This window comes from Onychostruthus taczanowskii, unplaced genomic scaffold (assembly GCF_017590055.1).
Source record: "Onychostruthus taczanowskii isolate IOZ18803 unplaced genomic scaffold, ASM1759005v1 scaffold36, whole genome shotgun sequence".
Classification (NCBI taxonomy): Eukaryota; Metazoa; Chordata; class Aves; order Passeriformes; family Passeridae; genus Onychostruthus; species Onychostruthus taczanowskii.
The window spans coordinates 4,050,481-4,064,483 of NW_024501015.1; the positions used below are offsets into that span (position 1 = coordinate 4,050,481).

Consider the following 14,003-nt stretch of genomic DNA (forward strand, 5'->3'; position numbering starts at 1 on the left):
CCCACTTGAAAAGACATATGAAAATCCTGAAAAATTCAAAGGAAGACCACAAAAATGATCTGGTCTAAAAAGTAGCTCACATAAAGTAAAATGTAGTGTTCTACTTAGCAAAGACAGTGCTGAGAGATTACTTTATCACTGCATATAGGTAAGTAAAATGAGGATTTTCAACTTTGTTATTAAAAATGCTACATGAGCCAATAGCTGGGTAATGAAGACAGAAAAATTCAGCCCCAGAGGAATAAGTAATACCCTTGAAGTTAAGTGTTCTGACAGTTTACAAGAGGAGTGATATAATCATCTGCTCTGCAGTTTCTGAAACAAAGCCATTTTCATGGGTAAACGGATACCTGGGAGAGAATCAGATGTAGCAGCCCCTGCTAACTTTTCCCTTTAGAAATAACCAGATATGCTCTTGGGATTTATTCTGCTGCCCTTCTCTGAAGCCCTGAGCAGTGTATGGACTCTGAAGATACTCCTCAGGGGGCGTTCTGTGATGCACCAGAGAATCCATTGTCTAGCACAGCCTGCTGGGATTTTCCACATCAGCAAGAATTGTGACAAGCTTTTTTTCCTGCCTTCATGGAGATCATCTGCTGTCTGATTTGGGCATACCCAAACTCATCAATTTGCTATGAGTGTACAGGCTGTGAAGGTTGGTGGTGTCTCTGTCTCTCTTATGCTTTTTACCACTTGTAACTGTTAATCTCTATAGGATATAAACACATTAGTGTAAGACAAATTTACAAAGTTAATAGTCCATGATGTTGACAAGACATGCAGGAATATTGTGAAGAAGTACAGGGAGTAGACATGGAAGAGTCCAGGCTGGCAGGCTCTGAGAGTGTTGCAGGGGTGTCACAATACACCCAGGACACCCCATGGCCAAAGCACTACAAGAGATGGCTTTCCTTGTCTTGTGAGGGTAACAAACCACTCCATGGTGCTCCTGGGAGACTACTGGCCCTAAATGATTTTGTTTCCAATATGTTTGGGAAAAATAATTTAACCCCTGGATATGATCACAGATTATATGCTTTCAGTACATGAATCCAGTGCGGAAAGGCAGACTGCTTCAAGGAGCTTTGTCCGGGTTTATTCTGATTCCTGGTGCAGCTATAGCTGCTGAAATGTTTATGCTTGGAACTGATACCCTTGCTAAACACTCCTTGTCTTGTTTCCCAGAGGAAAGAAACTTTAGTTTTTCTTCTTGACACAGCAATCTTTCCCCCTTCATTTCAGTAGCTAATAATTTATCCCTTTGCTTGCTTCTAATCTCATCATTAGTCATGTGCCTTCACAAAAGCAATACAATACATCAGACTAAAACTGTTGGAGTTAGAGGCTTAGACTTGGCTTTTCAAGGCTGTAATTCCCAACTTTCAAGCAATACAATATTTATAACTTTTCCTAAGTTTGTAACAGTGGCTAGTAAACCACCCACATGAAAGAAAATACAATTACAATATGGTTTTCACATCTGAACCTTCTGGCCTGACAAATTTAGATATCACATGCTTAGTTCTACCTACTGAAATCTTCAACTTTAATTTATTTTGCTCAGATATTGCAGGCCACAAATAAATCTTAAAATTATGGCAGTTTTGCCCTGATTTCTCAACAATAGAGGTTTCCACATAACTAAATATACTAACATTTAGAGCTCAGCTCAACATAGTTTAAAACCACCACTTTTATCAAAACTTGGTTAAAAATATTTATGCTTGATCTGAGTGAAGCTTTCTGTTTACTTTCTCTTGTAAGATTTGTCTTGACAATATGTAGGCAGAATTTTAGACTGGAGAATTTGCTGATTCTGTTCCCAATGTATTGACTTTTACCTTATTATATTTCTTCTGTTCTGAGACAAATATCAAACTATCCAACCTACAGTAACATTTTAGCATAGCATATCAAAGGTAATTGTAGATTATAAAAATGTTACATTTAATGAAAGTATCTGAAAATTATACAACTATCACTGAAAACATCAAGTATCACTTTGGGACTGTTGAACTGCAAATGGACTTCAAGTCTGCAAGTTCACATGGTCTGAGCTCCAACAAGTCTCTTACAATACAAGAAATCAAAGGCATCTGTGCTAAAATGCCTCTACTTACTAGTATCATCAGTGGCTATACCACTCCCAAGTTTAAAAGTGTGACAGAATAAAGATACAGAGGCTGGCAGCATCTGAAAGAACAACTGAGTACATCAATTCAATCTTCATCATGGCTTATAAAATAATATGCACTGTACTACATAAATATTGTTTTAGTTCTAATACAAACACTGAAAGAGCCTTTGCAAAGATTTACAGGTTAATTCAAGGTACTGCACTTACCAAGATGCGTGTTCATCATCTTTGCACAATATTTGCACATGGCTTCCAAATCATTTAGCTGTCCTTGTAGGAATGAAATCTGGGCCTCTAATTCCTCCTCCTACAATGAAAAGATTATTAGCATTTAAACCCCCAAAATTTCTATAATGCAGACTAAAAATAGTAGGTTAATCTTTGACGTGCTTAGACCTCTTTTAACTATTTTTATTCCCTTGTTCTTGGAAAGTTTTGTCATTTCATGGAAATAGGGTTTGGTTTTAACATCTCAGTGTTTATTAGTACTACTCTTTTTCCTTCTAAGGCATTAAATAAAAATCTATCTACATTGACCTCACAAATGATTCAGGATTCTTTAATAGACCAGCTACCTGGTTTCACTTGTGCAAACAGAGTACCACAGCACTGGCTGAAAAAACTCGCCAAATGAAAAAAATTCTAATTTCTTCTAGAGTAATTTCCTCAGCTATTCCTTTGAAACTTTTTTTTTTTTTTAATTTCAAGAGACCTAGTATTGCATCTCAAGGATGCATTAATGCCATATATTTTGGCACACTTATTTTTGCAATCATCCATCATGCTCTATCTGTATTTAATCCCTACACTTCTGTTCACAGCCAACTTCACTTTCAGACACCATCATACATAATATTTAGGTGAAAACTATTTTTAACACACACAGTATAAAGCAGTTACTCTAAATTATCAAGTTAAGGTTAGAAAAATATTGCATCAATTCTATAATTTAGAATTGGAATTAAAAAAATTCATTTTAAAGCCCAAGAGAAGCATTAGTACCCAGCCATGGATACATGCCCTGTCTAAGCAATGGGAACTACCTCAGCTAAGAATGCCTCTTTAAATGTCTTTGCTGGTTTACAAATCCATCCAGTCTTGACTTTGGACCCTACTCCAGAGGAAGGTCACCACTCCTTTGGAAAAATTCCTTCTAAGCTAAGTCACCAACAGTATTAAGCAGGCTTTCATTTAAGTATGCAATTGAATTAAATATATTCAGAGAAAGCCAAAGTAACTTTTTAGCCTCCTGTTTTTATTTGGAGCTTTGCAGTTCTATCACAGTCTTGTTTGATGGAGATCACTGAGCATTAGAGAGCAAATTACTTTTCAAATGAAAAAAAAACAAACCCAAAACTGATCAGCAAGAATAAATAGAATGAGTCAGTCTTGATTTAAAGGCATAAGTGATCTTAATCTCCATGAGAAGCCAAGTTAGAACCAAGTAAAGAAAATTTTACACTAATACATCATAAATCCAAAAGCAATTGATGAATAAAGAGCATTGTAACTGTAGCATTATCACTTTTTGCCTACACGCTTTTTCCTTGCACCTAATAGATATGAAATGTTTTTTCCTTGTTATTTCTTTATATTATATACTCTCACCTTTTCCTTCTTATTCTCGTACTTTGACCACTTAGACCTCAAAGGGATTTTTGCCAATTTAGAATTGCTGAGTGACCTCATTCAAAGTCTGCAGTTCTGTCACGGCCTGTACAAGCATATCTGCATTGACATTTCTATTCAAGTGACGTTCTTGCAGAACACCTTTTCTAGTACAAACAGCTATTGACTGCAAGAAATAATCTACCATAAATTTTAAACTACCATTGGCACTGCAAGTGCAGCTGTAAGACAGGGAAAAGTGAAAATATTTGAGTATTCTACTATAAAATTACACAATCAAATTCTAAAATAATTAGTAATTGAACCCCAGTTTATCTCCTACAGGTGAAACAGAAAATTTAACTTCTTGTAATAAATATTTCCATGTCTCCTAGAGTATTTTCTTTTCTTATTCATAGGTGAGAACTGCAGTAAATTGATCTTGAAATGCTTTTGGACAGCTGAATCCATTCAAACAGAGTCTGAAACTGACCTTTTCAATTATACAACAGTACCTCTTCTCTTGGCAAGTGAGAGCAGTGCTGAATAAACTACATCTCCCCTGCTCTTTCCGCTCACTGGGATCCAGCATGGGGTGGAGCAGTGCTCAGCAGACCCAGCAGGTACCAAGGAGGGAACTGTGGTCAGGGAGTCACAGACAGTGCAAGAGGTCTCCTTTCCAAGTGGGAAATCTTGCACAAGGCCAAATGAACTTGTAGTTCCTGATTTATCTGGCAACTGCGGGAAGGGAACCAAGGAGTGTTGGCAGTGGGATGGGCAAACAGGCAAGACAGTGAACTTGGCACTTGGCACACAAGAGACCCAGGGCTGTTTGCACAATTAGACAACACCCAAATGGTGATGACTTGCTACAAGGTGTAACCTCCACCTCTGCTGTCACCAGCGATGCTGTAACAACCTCTGTGCAGACTCTGAGAGCAAGCTCCCTGATGGGGGGTTTGCTCTGTTGTGGTTCTGCTGCAGCAGGTGAAGAGTTGAAAGAAGAGTCAGGTGTGTTTTATTGCATTGAGGTGACTGACAGGTGATTGACGAGATCTTTCCACGTCATGAAACAGACAGGAAAGGTACAACTGAGGCAAAATACAGTGTGAAGAAGGCATGCACTGATACGAGGGGGGGAACTGTAAACTTGGGACTTCTGGCAGCAGAAGGGTAAGAACAAGCTCCCTCAGAGGAAGAATTCAGGTTGGACACTTCATCAGAGCACTACCAAGGGAAAGTGATGAGTGACAGTGTGTGGCTGGTGACTCTTCAAGCCTGACTTGTCAACTAGGGAGGTTTCTTGCTTGTTTGGAGCCTCCATTTGCAGTGTTGCAAAAGACTGTTTTGTCACCTAATGTTCTGATGTTTTCCTGCTTATTCATGCATTCACCAAGGACAGGGTGATGTGAAACCATTTTAGTTCAAAAGTGACTGTAGGGCTCCTGAGCAAGGGTGAAGGGGACAGCAACGCCGGTGGTGTTTCTCTTTAAGCCTGTGGCAAAAGGGAAAAGCCTGGAGAGCAGCAGGTGTACCAGGGAGCCCACATATGGTTACATACTTGCTGGCATTTGCTGGGCTTCAACTATTTTGCTTGTGGCTCCCAGTTTGATGAGGACAGACAACTTAGAGAACAGGTCTACCTGGCAAAGATGGGGAAGGAATCTTTGTGAACAGACTTGCTAATCAAGGGGGGGAGGACTTTGCCACAGAACAGGGACCTAACCCAGATACACATGAGGAATCGGCACATACAGACAAGGTAGGCAGAAGGTCCACTCGGCTGAGTAATGAGCTTCTTAATGAACTGAAATGGGAAAAGCACATATGGAGGTGGAAATGGTGGAAATGGAGAGCACATGTGTGGAAACAATGGCAGGAAACAAAGGACAAACACACAATCATTGTTTGGGCACATGAACAAAACTAGGAAGGACAAAACCCCATCTGGAGCAAAAATTAATGGGGGACATTAAGGGGTAACAAGAAGTAATGTTATAAGTACGCAGAGCAGCAAAAGGAGATTCAAGGAAAATGGTCTATTGCTAACTAAGGGAGATAAGACAACGACACATGGTACAGAGAAGGCTGTAGCACTTGAATCCATTTTTGCATCTCACTTTTTAGGCCAACTCTGTTCCCAGACCCCTGCATGAACTGTTTGGGAAGGAGAGGAATGGTTGTGGAGGGGGGAAGGGCATAAGCTGGGGAATACCCAAAGAACCGGTGCGTGTTCAAACACATGGGACCACATGGGATATACTTATGGGTGCTGAAAAAACTGAGGGTTATTGCAACACCACTGGCTACCACCTGTGAAAAATCACTGCTATTACAGAACATCTTTGATGACTGCAGAAAAGTTAATTTTACATACATACTAAACAAGAGGGAGGTGGGGTATCTAAGGAACTATACAGTGGTTGGCCTCACCTTAGTCCTTGGAAAAATCGTGGAGCATGTCCTCTTGGAATCAATATCCAACATGTAAAGGACAAGACAATAATCAAGAAAAGTCAACAAGGATTTACCAAGAGCAAATCATGCTTGACCAACCTGGTTGCCCACTACAACGAAATGACTGGGCATGCAGATGAGGGGAGGGAAGTGAATGCAATGGAGTTTTACTGTAGTTAGGTTTTTGACACATTTCCAAAGCGCTGTCACTTATAATATGATGAAGTATGGGCTGAATGAAAAGACTGTAGGTAGGCTGGATTGATCATAATCCCAAGCTTAAAGAACAGAGTCAATAGCTTGATGTCCAGTTGATGTTTGGAAATGAGTACAGTAACAAATGGACTGTTATGAAGACACTTTTCAGTATCTTCATCAATAGCCCAGATAAGGAGACAGAATGTACATTCAGTACATTTTCAGATGATACGAAATTGGGATGTGTGGTTGCTGTGCTGACTGGTGGAACTTCAATTCACAAACACCACGAGACACAGAAAGCCCTGGCAAGAGAAGCCTTTTTGGGGTTTCTGTTTTAGAAATTTCCATAAGAACAAAATTCCGCACCTGAGAAGAAAAATCCCAATGCACCAGTGCAGACAGGGAAGGAACTTTTTGTTTCAGATCTGCTGAAAAGGATATGGAGGCTACAGTGGCTGTTGAGTGACGAAGAGGTAAATTCTCTTATCACGAATAATGTAAACAGTTGCACTGAGCTACATTTTGAGCAATGTGGTGAGCAGATCCAGGAAAGTCATGACACCCCTTTCTACTCAGTGCTTGTGAGCCCTCTCCTTTAATAATGCTTTGGACGTGCAGTTCAAAGAAATTTGAGAAACTGTAGAGGACCCAGTGCAGGGTTGCTTTGGAAGGCTACAAGCCTGGAGGAAGAGGCTGAAGGAACAGTGCTTGTTTATTTTGGTGAAGAGGAGTTCAAGGGAGATCTACTGGAAGCCTGTAACTATGTGAAGTGACAAAGATGATGGAATCAAACTCCTCACAGATGATATACAAGGAACTATGATGCAAAACTGCCCCTTGGAAGGTTCAGTTTCCATTAGGAATATATTCCTCATTAGAGGAGCAGGACAGCATTGGAAGAGGTTACAGAAGAGGTAGTTTCTATTCAAAGTCACTGATGTGACCCAATGCTACTGATTATCTTATTCCAAGCAGCTTAAGTAGAAGTCTCTTCTATACAACATTTCTAAAAATAATCTTTTCACAGTACCTTTCATAGATTGCTCTGTACAGGTAAGCAGCTAAATCGTAAATCCCCTCAGGAAAAATGACTTTTTTTCAGTATTCTAATGCCACATTCTTTAGCAGTATTAGATGAAACAACTGATTTATGGCCAGCATAGTGCAGGTGCTCTCACATATACTGCACTTTCCCTTAAGTGCAACTTTTCATTGTGCTAGAAAAATGAGTAGCCTGGACACCATTTTAATTTTGCGTACCTATGGCAGTGCTGAGTTGAGCTGTCTTATGCATGAAGAGAGACTTATAAATTCTTCTAACAGACCAAATCTAAGTGAGGAGAAATCCAGTATGGTCTGGACCAACCTTTCAGCTGAAACTGCCCTTTCAGCTGATCTGATGCACACAGCACCAGAAACATGTGAATGATTTAAAGTCATTCAAACAAAATATGAAATCAGTGTCAATTTACCAAACAACACATTCTATAAAGCTCAATATTTTCTAATATTGGGAGCTGCACTATGAGGAAGAGAAGCAAATCAAGCAGTAAATCAAACGAAGAAATCACTGCATCAGACACGGCAGACCAAGATCTGCAAATTTATGTATGCAATCTTGCAGAAAAACAACTTAATACTTTTGGAAAATTCAGCTCCAGAGTTCTCAAAAAACTATGACACACCTTCAACCTTGCAGATGATGCAGAACATTGCAGATAACCATTAACATCTGGAATTTAACAGGAGAATGAAAAGGACGTAGTTTATTTGTGATACTACATTGATTTATATGTCACTAGCAGTATTAAGCAGGCTAGAATTTATGTAACCAATCAAATCAAAATTCTATTTGAGTGCCTTCACATACACATCTCTAACTATTTTCCTAGTTTTGGCAAGACTGAATCTGCAAAAAACTTGACTTACATTTATGTTTCTCATATTTGTCTTTCTTCTTATCCACATATAGAACTTTGCTTACATTGTTACATTTACTTTTTTTTTTCTTTTGCCACGAGAACTAATTCCTTTATGATTAATTTTTTGACACTTCTTTGCTATTTCCACTCCAGTCTATACAGTTCTGGTACTCTCCATTTGTCCAAAGCTTATTCTTCTGTTTTTATTACCCTTCCTTTCATCTATCTTCTCACCTTTACAAAGTGAGCTATGGAAATAAATTTTTATATCCTTCCTTTTCTCCTGAGCTCATAATGAGATCAGTGATGCTTCCCCATGCCCCACTTTCCATCAAATCTTACCGCATCAGGAAAAAAAAATGGAAAGTGGTCAGTATAGTAAAGAACAGAAACTTTTACACTTTTGACATTGTAATCCTATCCTTTTACAGCTCATGGCTTTACATGCTGCAATATGGTTTGCAGACCTGGGTACGGGCACTGGAATTTGGTATCCTTTACAAGCTCTGATGACATACAGTTTTGGAAGGAAACCACTCTTTCTTAAAATTACTTTTATCAGTTTAAACAGATTTTCTCCTGAATATATGACATGTAGCTTAACACAGAATTCTGGAAAACAATGAAAACAAACACGGAAAATCAGGACTGTAATGCCTTTCTTTCACAATACCATTTAGTTTTCAGTCTTGCTATTCAGGAGATGAAAGAAAAATTGTACTTTTATCTGTTTAACACACGTAGGAAAGGCAAGGAAAAGCAAACTCTGTTGTCAAAGCTACAACAATGTATGTCCAAGCATTTCATTCATGAATGCTCAGAATGGCAGAATTCCATTCATCTTAAATTTGAATCCTGAATAAGAATTAACTTGGCAGCACCACCAAGTGCTAAGTGCTGTGGAAAAGAAACTATCTTCAAAGAGAATAGTATTTAAAGGTATTTCAGGTATTTAGGCAGTAATACTGAAATTTAAAGCATAAAATACCCCCAAATCAGCGACAGAACTGAGCTGGCCAAAGAGCCCAGTCTTCCTTGGGTCTGTTCTGACGCTGGTCAATGATTGGGTTGGGTGAGGTGTGGAGAAGGCAGAAGGTCATGACATAAACATGGAACAGTAGTCTTCCAGACTATACAGATTTGCACAGCAGTGATGTCTTCAGCTTGAGGTGGTGTCAGGTTTTTTCATTTGCTTGCTTGTTTTTTCCTGTAGTTAGTTACTTTTCTTACATTAATTTCTGATATTAATTTGCCCAGTCACATTTTCAGTTTTTTAGTAAGAGCACTCAGGAAACATCCCATAGCTCTTGGCAAATTGGCAGGGCAAATTAGAAAATAATTTTGATGAGGTATCAAAACATTTAGAGGAAAATAATGGGAAAAACGAGATTGATATATGGAGATCCTGAAGTCAGGTACTTGCTAAGAGTCTTACCAATACTTAAGTTCTTATTCATAAATTATACAGAGAGTATACTTTTTAGATGTCAGGAGCAGTTTACAAGTCAAACAAGACTCAGATGCAAGGCATAAACTGCTTTCTCATTTAATTTTAAGCAAATTCCTCTGGAGTCAAAACAGTGGCTACTCCTTCCATTTTGTGGAAAGAGTTTCATTTATTTCATTTTCTAATCCAAGAATTAAACACAAGATTTAACCTTATAATCTTGAATCTCTGACAGTTGAATATTGGTTGACACCCCCATAATTTTTTTATCTTCTATGCCAGCCAAAGAATAGTGCACAGCATATGGTGACATTTCAACCAGAAACCCCTGTTTCTGAGCACTGAATTACATACAGTGGAACTTAACCCAAGTTTTTAATTTATTTTATTTACAAATTTAACTTGTTATTTAACCGTGTCCCTCACAGTCCCAAGGCCTTGCTCTGCTGGGTGCTGTACAAACATAAAGAAAAATCCTGCTTCTCTGAAGGACTTCACGGTGTAAGCCAAGAGACAACAGATGGCTGGAGACACACATATGGGGAGGACATGGAAACAATATGGCTATATTAGTCAGACTTCTAGACATGGCTTCAGCATGGAGCCAAACTGTTGTTGATGAAAAAGTGGAATTTTTGAGAGAGTTTTCATAAAGCATTTATTTTGGAGATGTTTAGAGAATGTTTCTTCTATCTGGAAGGGGCTATGAAATGATTAGATGAAAGTGCACCAAGCACATCAGAGTTGGGGGTGAAATGTATATTGTTACTTTTACATTGAAAATTTTGGTACCTGTGAAATTTTTACATAAAATGAGATTTTGTGAATATTAATATATTACCCAGGGAGGACATAGAGAAGTTCAGATACTGCCTTCATATACTAATTTCTGCAGAAGTAGAGTTATTTCTTGATTTCCTGTGCTGAACCATTATCTGACAGTATTTATCTGTCTATGTGCTAATTGAAATATCCCCACACTGAATATATTTCCAATCAACTTATGTTTTATATTCTTCACAACTGCCTAGTTTTTTATTACTTTGAATATACTTTCATAAATGTTAAACATCTTAAGCATAGTACTTTCAGCTATGTTCTGCAAGCTTGTATTTTGTTCCTTTAGACTGCAGACACAGCCAACATGAACCATGTTTTTATTTTATACCTGTAACTCCTTCTTATGCTTTTTTTTTACACCATTTTAACTCAGACGGCTATTTGAGTGTGGTATGAGATAGCTTAAGTAGGAATGTCTTTCTTCCCTGTTTTCTTATATATTCTTCAAAATTTCTCTTCATTTCACTAGTGCTAGTAAGCATACTTGCTCAGACTTTATACTTTCTGATAGTTACATACTTATTTTAGTGCTTTTCTAGATCAGAACCCTTAAAGCACAAACAGGTTCTCTGTCAGATTAGAGAAACCTTTTTTTAAATCTCTTTTCTCCTCTGACTTTTTATTTTGACCTGTTGCTTTCCAATTTTGGTTTCTGGTAGTACTGTATATCTCAAAACCTATCAGAGGACATCTGAGTAAGGAAAAATGAATTAGGCAAACAGTAATCCTAGAAGTCTAGGTTCCAAACTTAGTGCTAAAGCATTTCAGGGTACAATGCATCCTCTTCTGCTCAAAGGAGTAAATTCAGAAGAGTAATTGGTCTTAAAACCTGGAACAGAACTGCCACTGCCAAAACTTTTGTGAACATAAATCTGTGAAAGGTGTGGGGGGAATGGGACTGAGAAAAAATAAGAAAATAAAACAAAAAATGAAGGAAAGGCCAACAAAATAACCACTGTGGCTCCAAAGAACCAAGCCTAAATCAGGTTATGTGCCAACAAAAAATTATTTGGTTCAGAGGGATCAGATTGAAAACAAGTATCAAAGACAAGAAAGGAATTTTATAATACAGACAAAAATGTTCAAGTAGAATGAGACCAAGACAAATATGGCAATAAATTAAAATGCTAGCAGGCATTCACCTGCAAAGGCACATATTTTTGGGCATTGGTACAATCCTTATTTCCTGTGCATGCTCTCTATAACAACACAGTAAGGGACGGCATCTCACGAAGCTTCTCCAAGCTATGCACACATAAACAGACCAAGAATTTATAATAAAGGAATAAAAGAATAAGAATTTCTGTACATAACATTCCCCTTCAAAATAGAGATCAAGCCCCAACAAAACTGAAAGGGGCTACAGCTCGGACTCTGCATAACCAATAACCCAGGAAGTCTCTTCCAACACAGAAATTTCTAGCATTCTAGAGTTAGCATTTGTTGAGGAGATCCACACTTTCAAAATGCAAGAAAAATTATTATTTTAGTGTATTTTTATGTATCTGTAGCTTTATTAAGATAAGAAACAAGAATTTGTAGTAAATTATTTCTCTTCTTCCAAGGTGGAATAACTATCCTCTTCCTTGCCCCCTAGTTTATTTATTATTCTTTACATATAAACAATATTTATTTACCATCCATATTTATTTATAAACTCTACTTAGATTGGTGACTTTGAGGCAAAACAGATATTTTATTGCATTGATGTATGACTATAAATTTATTTGATTTACTGTATCTTAAAAGAAGGTTAAATATATATATAAATTTGGAAGAAAATGAAAGGGGTGCCTCAGAGAATCTCCCTACAATCTGACAGATGTATTTAATTTCAATTAAAGTCCTGAAAATAGCTGAAACTCTGGCTAACAGTTTCTAATCACCAGGTCCTGCTGTTGAATTTCCATCTTGAACAGTTCAAAGTCAATTTGCCAGCTTAGTTTCCACATCCCACCTTGCCTGGAGATGTTAGTGGCAGAGGACCACGGGCTTGGGAATTTTCCCAATAGCTCCCACTGTTGAACCTATTATTGGAACAGGTTCCAGAGGCAGCAATCACACTGTTCGGAGCTGGAAACCAACAACTGTACTACTGGAGCATTGGAAGGGCTTGTTTTCATTTAACCTGGGTACATTTTCCTCTTAAAAATATTCCGCTTCTGTGGTCAGACAATTTTTCCTAGGCAGGAAGATGGGGAAGGAGAAATACGACTGATGGAGAAAGCTCCTGCCTGGAGGCAAAGAAAGCAGGGATGGAAAGAAATCTCTTCTGCAAGCAGACACAAGACATGGGAGACTTATCTACCTGCTGCCTGCACAAGTCCACCTGCTGGTACTGCGCTCTGGGACTGTCAAGAGATGGTTTAAAAATGAAACCCATAAAAATCTGCAAGATCCACGGAAACACAAAAAGCTGGGCATAACTCACTGTGGATGGGTAGGCACTGAACAGCTGAGTATGTATGAATAGGTAGTATTCCACTTGGTAAGGGAATAGATAAGAAGAGAAAGAGCTGCAGGGTACTAGAAATTACCCCTTTGAACAGAAATGCTGATAAAAGGCTTCTCTCAGTGCTGCTGTTGAGATTGTTGATTCAAGAATATTGGAAAATTTCTTCATAAATAATAAAACGGATACATTAATTTAGATGGTATGGCTGTAAGCATTTTGGAAATAGTTATAAATAAACACACAGGCAAATAAGAATCCCCTATCTTCCATTACATTTCACTATGACATCTGAGGGACTTTCTGTCCATCTGTTACACACATTGCTGGCCTTTAAGACTGCATAAGCCCACTGTGGAAATGTAAGAGAAATGAGAGCAGAGAAACACTAACATATTTACTTGAACCTTACTGAAAGAGTTGATTAGGTGTTATGTACTTACATAATTATGCTTCTTGATTTTACTGCCTGAATAAACATTTTAATACACACAGTTCAACATAAACAGTCCTTTCTGAAGGCCTTCCAAAGCACTCCCTTTATTAAACTCATACTCATTTAGATTTTTTTAAAGCATCAGTTGCAAAATAGTTTCACTAAATCCTCCTCTGGTCAGGATGGATGTATCTGACCTTTGCTATGATTCCTAGCATGACTGAGGATGTAGACTAGAGGAGGATTATTTATTTAAGGGTTTTAAGGGTCTAATTTTTCAGAGTTTAAGGAAGCTAAAACTTAAATATAGTGATTTTGCATATAAATACACACCATTTATACTACACTGTTAAAATAACAGAAGTACAAGTCCTGTTGTTTTTATAGGGAATTGTTTGATTTAACAAAACACAGACAAAAATAAAGAATCAAGTTATTAAATGCATAGCCACAACCTATTCCAGTAGGGAAAAAAAAATCTTCCAAACACAGAAACCCTTTCT

At 37.9% G+C, this 14,003-nt stretch overlaps 1 protein-coding gene across 6 annotated transcripts in view; it reads right to left on the reverse strand.

Annotated features, from left to right (window-relative positions):
• The window catches only part of TBC1D5 (TBC1 domain family member 5), a 318,071-nt gene that overhangs the window by 22,476 nt on the left and 281,592 nt on the right, over positions 1–14,003 (reverse strand). For all 6 annotated transcript variants that reach the window (XM_041411471.1, XM_041411470.1, XM_041411472.1 and 3 more), the window contains one exon: positions 2,345–2,444. In XM_041411471.1, coding sequence (XP_041267405.1) covers positions 2,345–2,444 — 100 coding nt within the window. The remainder of the gene's footprint in view (positions 1–2,344; positions 2,445–14,003) is intronic.